Here is a 15,996-nt window from a genome sequence, read left to right on the forward strand (position 1 = left end):
GCATCAGGTTTCCTCAGGAGCCAGCGCTAGGCTCTGTCTTGATCTTTATATATCAGTTTGTTGAGGAAGGTAACTTCACAGCGTAACTCACTTAAACTTTTATGAATGTACAAATCTTAAAGTAGACAAAGAGAAATGTGTAGTCCATTTCGAGAGAAATGACTCCTATAAGGCATTTTCTGTGAACGGCTTTTGATTAGTTACATCCTGGGAAACAAAAGGCATTAGAGTTCTTTCTCACACCCTGTGCACTTTATGTGGGACAAAACATTCTAACCTTTATGTATTGTGCCGTCTCCTTTAGGACTGTTTTGATTTTGTTTTGGAAACTTCAAAAGATTCCAGAAGGGAGCCTAAACTGATTGAAAGGATTAGTACAAACTGCAGCTAGAATTCTTAAAAGAATGTGCATACTTTTCATGAGTAACTTTTTATGATTAAACACCTTCAGTTTACTTACTTGAGCAGCCAGTGACCTCAATAGAATAGAAGCTCATCCCATGTGTCTCCTGTGTCTGTTGCCAGGGGCCCGATGTGTTTGTCCTTGAGTTTCCTGAATGCTGCAGCCCCATAACAGGTTCTCAGTGAGATCCCTCAGATTGCCTTTTTTTTTTTTTTTAAATAATCTTTAAGTGGAGTGGGGACACAGTTTCTGATCTTTCTACTAATTAATTTCAAAGTTAAAATTGATGAGTTTTTATATTTTGAGCATCCCAGTGGATTGTTACTCAAACAAGCATTTTTGGGGGGTGGGGGGTTACATGTCTCAATTGTTTGGGAGAAGGAAGAATGCCTTACTTTAGTTTGGATCACATTTATGAAGAAGGTGTAACTCCAAACGTAGGTAGTGGTATTTGCCAGATTTAAGAATCACTTCTGGTAATTTGTCGTTTTGGTTTGCCACAGCAAGACAGCGCTCACATGGGGGGTGTCTAAGCCACTAATTTCATTTTCAAAAGGAATTAGAGGAAAATAAACGGGGATAAAATATGAGATATTGAAATGTAACTGCACCAAAAATCTTTGTAATTACCATTGTTTTATGTTGGCAGGGTTGTGTGACTGCTCTTCTGCTAAATAGCTTAGTAAGTAAGTCTTGTCAGTTCGATTCTTGCACTACCAAAACATAGTTAACTTACACTGAACTTGACTCCTTTTAATAAACTGGAGGTACCTCCAAAACTAGATAGCATTTCTCTTTCATACTAACGCAGAATAATGTACAGTAGTGGATAAACATTTTTAATCTCATGAAAGCATATTAGTTTTCTCCTTTTTCTCTCGAAGGACTAATGATTTACCGCAGTAGTTTTTTTTTTTCAGCTTTTTGATGGCAGGGTCAAAAAAGTATACATTTCATTGATAACCTGTAGTGCAAACGGAGAAGAGACTTGCCTGCACGCGGCTGGTTCTGCCACTCACGAGCCCTTTCCCTGTTCCACCCACAGCGCAAGTGGACGTGCTGTCCGCCGCGCTGCGTGCTTCCAGCCTGGACGCTCGCGAGGAGGCCAGCGACGCAGAAAGGAGAAGCGATGCGCAGGACGGGCTGGGTGTGAACGAGCCGCCAAACTGTAAAATAAATCACGACGCCTCCGTGCCTTTGATCGGCGATGCTGTTGAGGTAATGCACTCAGTCACGCCTTTCTCCAGTGAGCTCCATTCCAATCCGGAGTCTTTTGTTGGGAAATAGTTGTAGCTGATCACTTTCTAATGAGGGCATTCTGTTTGTTGCCGATTTTCTCAGCTCGCTCTTTGGCATAAAGGGAAGGTAACTGTCACCACATCCTGTCTTTGTGACATTAGTGTCATGTTCGGTGCTTGGAAGTGTAAATCCCAATCCTGTCTACATGACCACTGGAGTAGCCTCAATGTGTTAACGTAGCTCACTGCAGTGAAATAGTCTTACTGGAAACAAAGCCCTTTGTCAAGAATCATTAACTCTTCCCTTTTCTTTTCGGAGAGGTGCTTTGTTTCTGATGGGACCATTTCACTGCAGCAAGCAACACAGCATTCTGAGCGGAAGATCGGGACTTGAGGCCATGTTGCGGAGGGCCAGTGGCATTATCTGGACTCTGGAGTGTGAGGGTGGGTACTGTTACGAGCATCATCTTCACTGTGTACTTGGAGCTGTTCTGTGTGATCCTACCCCGACCTCCTGCCGCACCCCCGCCCCCAGCCAGCTTCACGTGGGATCGGTATTTCTAACCCTTGTTGAGAGAAACGCAGGGAAGGAATAACACCACTGGTTTCCAGGATTGGTCAGTCCCAGTCAGAGCAGCCCGAGCGATGGACTCGGAAGAGCACCGGCATACACACTGGGGATGGAGAGGGCTCTTAGAGTGGCAGTGGGTTTCTGTTTTGCTTCTTGTTAGGTGACAGCTGGTGGAATTAGAAATCGTAAAGGATACTTGTGCTTCAGAATGAAGCCCTGGCCACCTGTCATCACTGGAGATTTGAATGCTGTGGTATCTCTGCATTTTAGAAGGTGTTTTGTTTATTTTGGAGTTTTTTGGAGCTGGTGAAAAGTATATTTGTGAAATTAGAAATAGCCAGCAGTAGAAGAACAACTACATAGGACATCCCGTGACCTATAAAGCATTGACCAGAAGCACCCTCTATAATATAATAATACTATCTTACAAGTAAGCTAATTTTAGATATCGGAGTCACTTCAGAGTTACTTCTCAATTTTCGTATTTTCATGAGTTTATTCTGGAATTGATTTGCATACATTTAGCAACGTATTATGCAAGTTAGACTCAAGTTGGGGGGCAGTTCTTACGAGCTTTTAAAAGCTTGAAGAATTTGTATGTATTTATATCTTCGGGTAGTCGTGAAAGGTAAGTAACTTAGTAAGATGGCTTAAGTAAAGGACACTTACAGAAGGGACAGTTCTTCACGTAAATATTTTTTTCCTGACAGAATATGGAGTCTACGCTTTGCTATATTCATAATGATTCGGACTTGAGCACCAACAGTAGTTTTAGCCCCGATGAGGAGAGGAGATCCAAAGTGCAAGTAAGTGATAGCACGTCTCTCTGTGGTGAGTGCCTTGTTCATTCCTCTTGGAAACCCATATCCCACCAAATCTGGTCTTCCTTACAATGAGTTTTTAATTGTATTTTTATTATTAATTTATTAATGATTAATAAATTATTAATCATTAATAAATTATTAGTGAAATTATTAATAAGACTAGTATGTAATACGGTAAGAAAATTCAAATAGAGTGGAATACAAGCAGAAATCTTCCTCTTCTCACAGCTGTGATCACATTCTTCAGAGTAACCACAGATCACAACTTCCTCCCTTCCTTCCTTCCTTCCTTTCTGAGGGGGAGGGACAGAGATTTAAGCAGATTCCTCACCCAAAGCAGAGCCTGACCACGGGGCTCGATCTAATGACCCTGAGATCATAACCTGAGCCGAAATCAAGAGTCGCATGCTTATCCAGCTGAGCCACCCAGGCGCCACCCCTATTTCTTTATACACATATTATGGGTACAGAAACATGAATACAGACCCTTTTTGTCTGTCAAAGACAGAATCATGCCATCATACCTAGGTATTTCATGGTGCCTAATTTGCCAAGCATTACAAGATACAGCTTAATTTCAGAGATGAAAATACGAAAAATGTCCCTGAGCTATATAATGGCGAGTTACATGCCAGTTTCAGAAATTTTAAATGTGGGGAAAATATGCTTATGGAATATTTGGAATATGCTAGTTTGTACTTAGCCTCTGTGTGTGTGTGTGTGTGTGTGTGTGTGTGTATGCGCACGCATGCGCTCGCCACACCCCCCCCCAACCAATGTTGTTTATTTTGTATGTTCTCCCAGAGCTGTGTTATGTGTACATTAACGAGATTGTGTGGACATTCTTCTTTTCCTAACGTTTATATGAACAGTTAGCTATTTATTCGCTCTTAAGGTTTATAGGTAATTGCTCAATTTCCATTGAAGGGTGGGTGGTGGTTTTATAAAATCCAGGTTGGTAATAGTGCCCCTGTTCTGTCCCATTCACGAGATGACGTCAGACTTGACCAGCCTTGCCAGTGTTGAGAGGTGCTGGTCTTACTGTTGTTGCAGCTTTTCAATACAGTAATCAGTTCTAATCATCCCCTACGCTGTATTCTGTTTTAAGATCTTCCTGTTTTTCTTCTAGAGTGGCTGCTTTTATTTACATGTATATTTTCCTTAGCATATTTTTCTTACCTCTTCTCAGTAGATCCCTGAAACTTTGAGACTGGGTTTTTCTCTGCTCGTTGAGATGCTCTGTTATTCTTCATCTATTTAAAAATAAGTTTACTCAATTTACGCCTGGCCTGCTAAAATAAGTCCGGGCTGTGTGTCTCTCTCCATCAGGATGTTGTGCCTCAGGCTCTGTTAGATCAGTATTTATCTATGACGGACCCGTCTCGTGCACAGACAGTCGACACTGAGATCGCAAAGCACTGCGCGTACAGCCTTCCCGGCGTGGCCCTGACCCTGGGCAGGCAGAACTGGCACTGTCTGAGAGAGACCTACGAGACGCTGGCATCAGACATGCAGGTGAGTGTGCGTGGATGTGCCCCACAGAGCCCGGTAGGGCTTCTGGTCATGCTCCAGCAAATACTTGGAATTACAGGAAGTCACGTGCAGAAGAGCTTAAAAGTAATACCAGAGAGCTTGCTTTTTGTGTGGTCCAAGTTCCACCATTTGGAAATTACTACATTTGACCTGCCCGAGTTCCTAACTTACAAATGTGTTACTGTCTAAAGTTTTGTGTAGATTGTTTCTACACACAGTGTTATAAAGTTATACTAATTTATACTGAGATATGAATAATTTTCCCTTAAATGTGTTAATAATGCATTTTTTAAGGAATTTGTGCTGTTGACTCAGCAAGGTAGCAGTTGGAAGTAATCTTGAGAGAACATAGTTTAAGTTCCTTCTCTGACCTATGAGGTTAGCCAGGGTCCGGGTGAAGTGAATTTATCCTGTATTCACACGCTTCTTCACCAGTGGAACTGGGCAGGGGACTGCAAAGGCCCACTCTGCAGAGTGCAGTACCCTCCACACTGGCAGTTTTCCATCTTCGTTCCACAGGCCTTTCACCGTTCCTGTGGGGCGTGCACCTCAGGGCCCCTGGTGACTAGGAAGGCCCCGGATGGGCAGGGCTTCATGCCTCTATCCCACCCCCACCCCCCCATCAGAACATCTCTGCCTTCATCTGCTTGATATGTTGAATGTGGGTATGAAATTTTATTTCAAGAGTGGGTCTAGTGTTTGGGATTGGGGATAAAAACCTTGCTGTAAATTCTCAGCAAGTAGAGTGTTCTAAGCTGAGTAGCAAAGTAAAAATTTTTAAACTAAAGCAACATGAAGAAAAATGTTTTTAATGTAAACTTTCCTACATTTTCCCATTCTTACATTTCTTTAATTGCCAATTCCCTAAAAACAAATTTCATTATTTTTTTTTTTTTAACCATAAGATAGACTGTACAGGAATCAGAAGGGGAACAGTCAAGCAAGGACAATACTCACCAGCCTTTGATGGCTGTGGGACACCTGTAATTCAGGCGTCCAGTGTTCAGAGAACTACAAAGACTGTGCTCTTAGTGATTTCAGACTTTTTTCCCTTTGTAAATGAAAGGAGAATAATACGTACCGTGCGGGGCTTTGAAATTTCTCTGCCAGTTTTTGAGACAGCAGGCATTTAAAGCCGAGCTTCTGTTCTTAACCATTACTTCTGTTCCAATTTAAGTGTTTGAGATTGGGAACATCCAGATCTGTTAGCCTTCACACACCGGCTAAGAGGCAGAGCACTCAGTACTGTGTGCATCGCTTATGAATGCGGTCATCTTTATCTCTGCAGTGGAAGGTTCGAAGAACGTTAGCCTTCTCCATCCACGAGCTTGCAGTTATTCTCGGAGACCAGCTGACAGCTGCAGATCTCGTTCCGATCTTCAATGGATTTTTAAAAGACCTCGACGAAGTCAGGATAGGTGTTCTTAAACATTTGCATGATTTTCTGAAGGTAACTTTTAAATTTTTCTGCATAAAAACAGACTAAAGTTCCACTGTGGAATTTTTGGTTTTCTCTACCCACCAAGATGAAGTTTCCCTATGTATTCTATGTAAGAAGACAGAGTCATGAGCTGATAGTGAGATGTGACTTAAAAAAAAAAAAAGAAATGAGTGGGTTAAGCCTCTGCCTTCTGCTCAGGTCATGATCCCAGGGTCCTGGGATTGAGCCTCACATCAGGCTCTCTTCTTGGTGGGGAGCCTGCTTCCCTCTCTCTCTCTCTCTCTATGCCTGCCTCTGCCTACTTGTGATTTCTCTCTCTCTCTGTCAAATAAATAAAATCTTAAAAAAAAAAAAAAGTTTTAAAATAAAAAAAAAATGAGGGGCGCCTGGGTGGCTCAGTGGGTTAAAGCCTCTGCTTTCAGCTCAGGTCATGATTCCAGGGTCCTGGGATCGAGCCCCACATCGGGCTCTCTGCTCAGCAGGAGGCCTGCTTCCTCCTCTCTCTCTGCCTGTTTCTCTGCCTACTTGTCATCTCTGTCTGTCAAATAAATGAATAAAATCTTTTAAAAAAAATGAGGTCCCATTCTGATCACTTTAGCTGGTGTCCTTTTAATTTTTAATTTTAAAATCATTACACTAAACTTCATTTTTAAACACTGTTAGATCATGTTTACAAGCACTTTTCAAAATTATTGAATTAAATATATGTACAAAAATTCCATGAACATTAAGTTCGGAGGCGCTATGTGATATTTTAGAAGTCCATATTTTAGGAGTCGGTATGGATCTCTGGTCTTGGAGGTAAACACCTGTGGTCTTACAACTTGTTAGTCTTGGAATACTATTGTTCCTTAGACTATAACCTCTTGTAGTTTGAAGTCTGGAGGTACAAAAGTAATATAATCCTACTTTCAGAAAACATTGGTGCTGTGTTTGACACTGTTACTCTGTTTTATACAGATCATACTGAAATTTCTCAGCCTGTTCCATTAATGTGCCAGTAGAGCTCCCCGCCACCACCCCAATTCAGAATCCAGTCAGGAATTGCATATTGAATTTAAATATAGTCTCTTTAGCACTCTTAACTCCAGAACAGTTTCCTGACTTGTGTCTTTAATGTCACCAGCATCTTTGAAGAGGCTGAGCCGCTTGTGTTGGAGATGGCCCTCAGTCTGCCCATGTTATGCATCAAGAGTCAGTTCCGCGGCTTTGGCGGGCAGGCACGTGACCTGTCCGCACGTCCCATGGGAGTAGGGCACGATCTCTGCCTCACAGGCGACTCTTACTCTGGACACGCGGCTGTGGTGGTGTGGGCCCACTCCCTCCTTTGTAAAACCTACCTGTCACCTCCCTGATTAGTGACCACTTGGAGTCGGGGGGAGACCTTCAAACCTCACTTTTTCCCCTGAGTCTGTCACCCAGAGCTTTGATCCGTGCATCTATACACGGGTCTCGCCTCAATCAGTTGTTACTTTGCTGGTTGTAAAATACCGATTTTCTATTTTTATAATTCCTTCTCCATTTATTAGTTGGCATTCTGAGGTAAAATTCGTCTTTTCCTTCTCTCCCTCCCCCTCCTTGGAAGTTTTTTTTTTTTTTTGAGTGTTAGGTGTGAACTCTGGAATTTTTCCTGTTCAGTGTAATCCATTTCTGTCCTTGGTTCTGAATATGAGTTTGGCTGACAGGAGCCCCTGAAAGCTGCCTCCCGTGCCCCTCTGATCTGTCCCCTCACATTAAGCACATCCTTAATTCCAGGCCCACCTTCTCCTTTCTGTGCCCCAGCCCCGAGTCTGCTGTTTCTCCAAGGAGCCTGGGTTTTCCAGCAGAGTGCGGGAGTTAGAACTGCGACCCAGGCCGGTGTGCATGCTGCTTACTGGGGGTCATTTCCTCTCCGCCCTCTCGGGGAATGGGAGCCAGGAGTGGTTTTTTGGTTTGGGTTGTTTTTTTTTTTTTTGTAACTACTAAGTTCATATTGATAACTCAGCTTCCAGTCCCACACCATTTCCTTTCCTTTTTCCACTTCGTGTTTTTCCTTTTCTTTCACAGTAAAAACTCTGTTCTTAACATGAACATACTCAGTCGTTCTGTCCGTTCCACAGCATATGTCAGGTAGTTTCAGAATTACTCCACCGATGTTAAGTCCAACATCAAGTCAACCAAAGAAACGTCCAGGAGTTCCTAAAGCACCTTGTTCTCAGAACATACCCCCATGAACCCGTATGCTCAGAGTGCTTTTTTCTGCGTGATTCTTAACTGTTCGATACAAAGTTAAGTTTGTTTGCTTCTGTATATATAAAATTTTAGGGTTTTAGGGTTTTCCCCTTGGCGATCAGAAACCTACTTTAAAATGGCTGTGGAGCAATTATTGGGATAAATTTTCTTTCACTCAGCAAATATTTACTGAGTATCTGCCACATGCTATCACGGTGCCGGGCACTGGGCTCACTCATGTGAGTAAGAGCACATGACTGTCCTCACAGAGTTCCCAGTAACAAGGGTGTCCTAGGAATACAGCGGGTCAGGCCTACCATATGTCTGTGACCAAGGCACTGTAGGGTTCAGAGGAGATTATGCATGGCTCAGGGAACAAATATTTCCAAAAAGGATAAGAATCTTGAAGGTAAATGGGACTATCAGAGAAAATGACCTTAATGTCAGTTTTTAAAACAATTAGATGTACCTACTACATATGTCCTCAGAAGAATTAACTATATTATAGTTGTTGTCAAGCAGTCTAGTAAAAGTAATAATGCCTATATCTTAGCAAATTTTTTTTTTTATTTTGTCACTTCAGCTTCTTCATATTGACAAAAGAAGAGAATATCTTTATCAGCTTCAGGAGTTTTTGGTGACAGATAATAGTAGAAATTGGCGCTTTCGAGCTGAACTGGCTGAGTAAGTTCTCACAATTTACTGGACTGTGTTTCAGAAGGATATTTACTAAGTTCATCTTCACTTTTTTGGGATTTGTTCATCACTTTGTGTAGATACAAGTTTCTGTCTGGTGTGCTATAAAACATTTCTTGAAGTGCAGGTCTTGCTAGCAGTGAATTTACTCAGGGTTTTTTGGTTTGGTTTTCTTTTTTTTTTTTTTAACCTATTTTGCCTTTTTTTTCTTACTCTGGTAAAATACACGTAACCAAATTTGCCATTGGTGGAAATTTAGTACACTCATAGTGTTGTGCATCCATTACCATTCTCTAGTTCTAGAACATTCCAACCTCCCAGAAGGAATACCATGCCCTTCCACAGTCATTCCTCATCCTTCTATGCCCTCGCCTTCTAGCAACTGTTAAGCTACCCTCCAGATTTGCCTATTCTGAACATAAAAGTGGAATTTTATGACATGTGTGGCCTTTTGTGTCTGACTTCTTCACTTAGCATAATGTTCTCAGGATTCATTCATGCTGTAGCATGTGTCAGAACTTTATTTTTGTAACTGAAGAATATTCTGTCGTATACCACTTTTCAAGATTCATTCATCCATTGATGCGTGTTTGGTTGTTTCTACATTTTTTATTGCTGTGACTGTTGTTGCTATGAACATTCATGTACAGATTTTTCTTTGAACACCTATCTTCAATTATTTTGTGGTGGATTTGCTGGGTTACTGGATAATTCTGTTTAATTTGTTGAGGAAGCACCAAAATATTTTCCACAGCAGTTGTCCCGTTTTGCATTCCCACAAGCAATGCAGGAGGATTCCAATTTCACCACACCCTCCCCAACACTTGGTGTTTTCCTTTTTTTACCAAATTATAGCCATCATTCTAGTGGTTGTGAAGCAGCGTTTTGTGGTGATCCTGATTTGCATTTCCTTAATGACTGGTGGTGGTTAACACCTTTTCATGTGCTTGTTGACCATTTGTATGTAATCCAGAGAAATGTCTGTGCAAGTCCGTTGTGCATTTTTTAAGTGGGCGTTTGTCTTAAATTGGGTTGAGTTGTGTTTTTCTATGTATTCTGGATTCCAGATCTCACTTGGCATTTTTAAAAGATGTCTTTGCTGGGTTTAGATTGGGACTGATAGTCTTGGTGGTGTTTTGTTGTTGTTTTCTTCGTTCACTGAGTCCTGGCTTGCTGGGTTTCTGGCTGAATGTAGGCACCTCTCTTCTGCCATTAGGCTGGAGGGTTGGGTCCGTCTAATCAGGAGCAAGCTGGGTTTGGGCTTTGTTGTTGCTGTGACTGCCCTCAGTGCCCGGTAAGCTTTGCTGCTTTCACCATGGCCCGCCAGTGGCCTTTGCTGAGGGTGGGAGCTGGGGTGCCAGGGGGCCTTCTGATGTGTTAGTGTCCCGCCCTCAGCTTGCAGCTGGCGCGTACCCTTGGGAACCGGGGGGGTCTGTTCTCCTCCCCTAGCTGGAGACTGTTGATAGGACATGGTAGGCTCATGCTGGGAAAGGGGAGAATCTCTTATTTCGGTTCAGCCTCAGTCTCTGGGAAGCTCTGAGTCCCTGGGCTTTCTCAGAGACTTACCCTCTCCCTGTAGCATCCAGTCTCTGCTTTGAATCTGCGGTCCGTGGTGGGCAGAGGTTCCTGCCCCCCCGCCCCAGCAGGAGGAGACTTCTGTAGTTATCAGTGTAGGGTCTTCGCTTGAGAAGGTTGGCTGCCCCCCTCTGTGGGAGAGAGTTCTCCTCTGCCACCAGCCACAGTGTGTTCGCCTGTGCCCACGGGTGGGTGGGCTTTGCTGCTGTAAGGCTCAGGCTCAGTAAAGAGAAGGGCCCTAGAGTGCATGGGGCTTTACGCCTGTCCCCCAGCATGTATCCCTCAAATCCTGCCTGCTGAGTGGCCCCTCTCCAGTTTGCTTTCCTGACCCCAGATATTCTCATGTGGTATACATCCCGGGGAGGCCAGCAAGAAAGTTTGCAGTGTCGGAAAATGGAGTCGATAAGTGTGCTTCTCATCTCTGAGTATTATGTGTGTGTGTACATATATAGACACATTGGTCATTGCTGTATTACATATATTCATGCTTATAATTTACTCCCTGCTGATTACACATATAAATAGTCTTAAACGTAAAATCTGAAAAGCAAAAATCTCATTCCTATCAGAAATATTTTTTCAAAGGCATTGTTGTGTCTACTCAGAGTAGCCTGGTGGACACCGTCAGTCTTCAGGTCTCCCTGGTTGTAAGAGGAACAGTCTCCAGACAACCTCTTCACTTCTGTTATCCCTAGTAAATGTATCATTCCCTTAGAAGCTGCTCAGAGCCCTGACAGATAGACATCAGGCTACCTGATACTACTGGAACGTCTTGTCTGGAAACTGATTTGTAGATGGAAGTTTCTTAGCATTCTGAACAGTTACTGTGGAAAAAATGTGTTCGTGTCCCAGTTGAATAGGGAACGCATTGCTCTGTCTCAGTTCCTGTAGACAGAATTCTGCAACATTTGTTTTCCTTACATTTGAGTGGAAGAGAGACTTCTTGAACTTGCAGTGTTTAAATGCATTTTTAGATACATACAGACTAGAGATAGCTATGCATGGGAGACCCGTTAATTTCGTCTTTGCATGTGTTCATCTTACAAATAGTATCCAGAATTACAATTACTCAGATGATTAACCTGTTTTCATTTATTTTAAAATTTTAATTATATTTTATTATAATTCATTTTTATAGACAGCTGATTTTACTTCTAGAATTATATAGTCCCAGAGATGTTTATGACTATTTACGTCCCATTGCTCTGAATCTATGTGCAGATAAAGTTTCTTCTGTTCGTTGGATTTCCTACAAGTTGGTATGTGTTACAATTTTTACAGTTTTTGAGCAGCACACTGTTCAGTAAGCTCCTAGAACAGAAGCTGTTCCTCACATGTCTGTGCTGCGTCTCCTAGGTCAGCGAGATGGTGAAGAAGCTGCACATGGCTACGCCTCCCACGTTCGGAGTGGACCTCATCAATGAGCTTGTGGAGAACTTTGGTAGATGTCCCAAGTGGTCTGGTCGGCAGGCCTTTGTCTTTGTCTGCCAGGTACGTGAAGACTTACCCATTTGTGACCCATTTTTCTATCTGAAACTACTTCCACTCTTTGCCTCTCGAACCCTCTTTCTCACCTTTAAGGACCAGAGTTTTGCATCTGGCTCTTCCGAGGTTCACCGGTTCCCTAGAGTCTCCCTAGAGTCTGCGTCTGCCATCGTACAGCCGTCCACTAGGGGGTGCCCGCGGTCCACGGCACGGGCGGGTAAATGTGCGTGACTGCGCACACTCCAGGGCTCAGTGGAACCGTTAAAAAACTATCTGTGGGGACTTAAAATTATGACCTCTTAGCTTTGAGTTCCCAAGGGCCTGGAATATTGGTTTAAAAAGAAGTAACTAAAATCTGGAGCACTTCAGTCGTGTCTCAGCGCTAACATTCGCCAGTATTCTGGTTTGGTGGACTAGGGCGGATGTGAAGCTGCTGTTTGTCTTCCCCAGACCGTCATTGAGGACGACTGCCTTCCCATGGAGCAGTTCGCCGTGCATCTGATGCCGCATCTGCTGACCTTGGCGAATGACAGGGTTCCCAACGTTCGAGTGCTGCTCGCCAAGACACTAAGACAGACTCTGCTGGAAAAAGGTGGGTGGCTCGTTAGGAAAACCGAGTGTGGTGGAGAGGCAGCGTGGGGACTCCACGGAGGGAGAAGTATTGTATGTCCGCAGACGGAATCTGCTAGATTTGTCCTCTCCCCTGAGAGGGGACACAGGTTGGAGGACAGGGACTTGTTCACCTTCCTGCCATAGGCATTTCTTTTATAATTGCAGACTTAGTTTGAGAGATTGGATAGCCGCTCTAAGACAGGAGGAAAAACTCTTGCCTTCGGTGGGCCCCACGTGACAGGTGTTACTGCTGTTTGAGGCCGGGAGGCACGTTTGTGTTTCCTCCTCCTCTTCATTCCTTAGGCAGAAGACAGGTGCCCCTGAGGATTTGCTTTGCTGCACATCCTAATAAGCTGCTGAGATTTAGCTCGTTTCATTTATTGTCCTCCCCCGAAAATGCCTAATAAATACCGTTTAATGCATGAACTCGGAATGCAGCACAGAAAGGTTTGCAGTAGACGTGTAAGAATATGGGTAAATGAATACTGCTTTTTTCTCCTTTAGAATTCATTTATCGTTTTAATAGCAATTATAAGGAAACGGCTAGAGAAGACTGGTTTTCAGTCGTGTGTGTGATTGGTATTTGGGGCATTTTTACTGAGTAAATTAATAGCTAACCCAAGTAAAAGTTTTATTGTGTCAGCTTTGCTGCCATTTGGTCTGTTCTAGAAATAATCAAGATAAATCTTCAAATTCTCTTATGTTTGGGGATGTTTTCATATCACATGAATCAATCTGGATTACTGTTTATAATTCAACATAGCTTGTGTTTACACTTTGTGACTAAGAACTTAGTATACTTGTACCTGCTAAAACTATGAATTGCTAAACTAATTTTATATGTAATCTGCACTTTGTGTCTCCAGAATATTTCCTAAACTCTGCCAGCTGTCATCAGGAAGCCGTGGAACAGACCATCATGGCTCTTCAGATGGATCGGGACAGTGACGTCAAGTATTTTGCAAGCATCCACCCCGCCAGCACCAAAGTCTCAGACGATGCCATGAGCACAGCTTCCTCAACCTACTAGAGAGCTGGAACCTCGTTGTCCTTCTGCTTCCTCGGGAGCCAGGGGCTGACAAGTGCTCCATGAGAGTCATCTGGGACAGCCTTGGGGAGGAGGAGAGACCTTCCTCTCTCGCAGACTCCATTGCAGGTGCAAGTTGCCTACACTGATACCAGGGATTTTAAGAGTCAAGAGAAAGTACAGTAAACACTATTATCTTATCTTGACTATAAGGGAAAATAATTTCTCAGAGGATTATAATTGTCACCGAAGCCTTAAATCCTTCCGTCTTCCTGAATGAAACTTGAATTGGCAGAGCATTTTCCTTATGGAAGGGAGGAGATTCCCAGAGACCTGCATTGCTTTCTCCTGGTTTTCTTTAACGACAGATAGATGGGAGTGGCAGCCAGAAGGCGGCTGTGAGCCAGGATGTAAAGAGACCTTCAGTATTAGCCCGCACTGTCCCCACGCAGGCAAGGACCTGTTGGTTCTGTGGCCAGCTGCCCAGCCCCGCCCGAAGTGTGAATAGTTTTTGGCGTGTGTAAATGCAAAAGGAGATGGGGAGGGGGGTTCTCCTAAGGGCTTGATGCTAACACTACAGTAGAATCTGATTTTAATTCTTAAATGCAGCATATTGCTGTGCACATTTACAGAACGTTGGCTGAGTATCTGTGTCCTGATTTTCTTCATGCTGGTCATGACCTGAAGGAGTTTATTGGCACGTGTGCTGTATGTGAGGTGTTTTTAACTTGATCATGATCGGCTCTGAGGTGCAGCTTTCCTTCCCACACTGTACATACTTGTGACCACTCTCGGGAGTGCTGCGGTCTTTAATCATGCTGTTTAAACTGTTGTGGCACAAGTTCTCTTGTCCGAATAAAATTTATTAATAAGATCTATAGAGAGAGATATATACACTTCTGATTGTTTTCTAGATGTCTGCAAAAATGCAGTTTGTGACCTGTATTAATGATTTAGTATAAGTGGGAAAACTAGATTAAAATATTTGTCTTTTAACTAGTTCAGTAATTTCTTTGCCATCTGCACATGCCACCCAGGGCCAGGTTCCGTTGTGGACATGCAGGGTGTGTGCCCACTGGAGTGGGTCCGGGGCGGCTGGCTGCTGCGCTATGGGAGCCCGTGGTTCGGCTGTGTCCAGCTGAGGCACCTGCTCCGCGCTCGTCACCCGTGGCACCCCTGTGAGTTCTGGTTTCCATGACTCATGACTCGGCCAGCAGAGCTGCAGGAGCAGGACCGGCCCCCCCGAGGCTCAGGGTGCAGACTGGGGAGACCGAGGCAGCTTTCTGTAGGGACTGTTACCAAGAAGGGCTGGGTCCCTTCCTGTCTCCCGACAACCCTGCGAAGGGAAGCCCCCTGGGCCAGAGGAAGCCACAAGGACCCAGGGGTCTGCGTCTGCCAGGGGGCCAAGGGCCCTCCCCGTGGAGGCCCAGGCGCCCCCCGACCATGTTCTGATGGCTCCCGCTGCCCCCCGGGGTTCCCGGGGTATCAGCTACAGGATGTGTACACTACACGCTGCATGTCCTTGGGAGCGGGGGCCACAGCCCTCGACTTGGAGATAAAGAATTTGAATGTAGGGTCTGCTTAAAAAGGCTCCGCCTCTGGTGATTCCGCGCTTGCCTTGCCACCCAGCCCTGCATGAGGGGCTGGGAGCGCCTGCCGCTGCAACCGAGGGGCCCTCTGGGGCTCCCCGTGGCAGTGTTCCCAGCTCCGCCCGGGGAAAGCAGACCCAGATTGCGCCGTCGCTGGTGGATGTCACAGGTAGGGGCAGGGTGGGAGTGGCGCCGCTTGGATTCTAGGCTGGGTAGTCCCCGCGGAGGGCTGGCCAGGCTGGGGCTGGTCGGGCTTCCGGGGCCCCCAGGCTGGCAGGGGCCAGTGGGTCCCTGCGTGCGACAGGATCGTCGAAGGGAGAGAGGGAGGGAAACTGACAATTCAGCAGTTCTTAGACCAACTCCAGGAGCCAAAAACAGCAAACCAGTTAGGACTCAAGCTGATTTCATAATCAGAAAATGAATAAAATGGTAATTCAGGTATTTTATATGGGATAGCTAATCTTAGAAGATATTCTGTCATTTGGGGGCTTCTGAGTGAGGTTGACAAAGGCAAAGAGGAAAACTCTTTTTCCAAAGCTAGAGCTCCTTCCCCAAGTGGTCATGGCCGGGCATTCTGCCCTCACCCCAGCAGCCTGCCTGGCTTAGAATTGCACTGTCCTAAAGGAGCTCGGCTGCTCCTCACCTTGTCTGAGACAAATCTGTTTGCCAGCTTCTGTGAGTTTTCAGTGTCCCTTTACCCAGCCCCCAGGCCACCAGACCTCCCACTTGCTTAGTGGAATGGCTTGGTGGGGGCTACCTTTCGGCTGTAATCTTTGCCCTTAAGTCTTGGA

General features: G+C 44.5%; 1 protein-coding gene across 2 annotated transcripts in view; it reads left to right on the forward strand.

Moving 5' to 3' along the window:
- The window catches only part of PPP4R1 (protein phosphatase 4 regulatory subunit 1), a 60,863-nt gene extending 46,373 nt beyond the window's left edge, over positions 1 to 14,490 (forward strand). For both annotated transcript variants that reach the window (XM_046024865.1, XM_046024864.1), the window contains exons 12-20: positions 1,449 to 1,621; positions 2,923 to 3,018; positions 4,366 to 4,551; positions 5,858 to 6,019; positions 8,805 to 8,905; positions 11,631 to 11,751; positions 11,849 to 11,983; positions 12,428 to 12,569; positions 13,456 to 14,490. In XM_046024865.1, the coding sequence (XP_045880821.1) occupies positions 1,449 to 1,621; positions 2,923 to 3,018; positions 4,366 to 4,551; positions 5,858 to 6,019; positions 8,805 to 8,905; positions 11,631 to 11,751; positions 11,849 to 11,983; positions 12,428 to 12,569; positions 13,456 to 13,619 (1,280 nt within the window). In that variant the 3' untranslated portion in view covers positions 13,620 to 14,490. The remainder of the gene's footprint in view (positions 1 to 1,448; positions 1,622 to 2,922; positions 3,019 to 4,365; positions 4,552 to 5,857; positions 6,020 to 8,804; positions 8,906 to 11,630; positions 11,752 to 11,848; positions 11,984 to 12,427; positions 12,570 to 13,455) is intronic.
- Positions 14,491 to 15,996: the final 1,506 nt, after the last annotated feature.

The sequence above is a fragment of the Meles meles genome, chromosome 12 (genome assembly GCF_922984935.1).
Source record: "Meles meles chromosome 12, mMelMel3.1 paternal haplotype, whole genome shotgun sequence".
Taxonomy (NCBI): Eukaryota; Metazoa; Chordata; class Mammalia; order Carnivora; family Mustelidae; genus Meles; species Meles meles.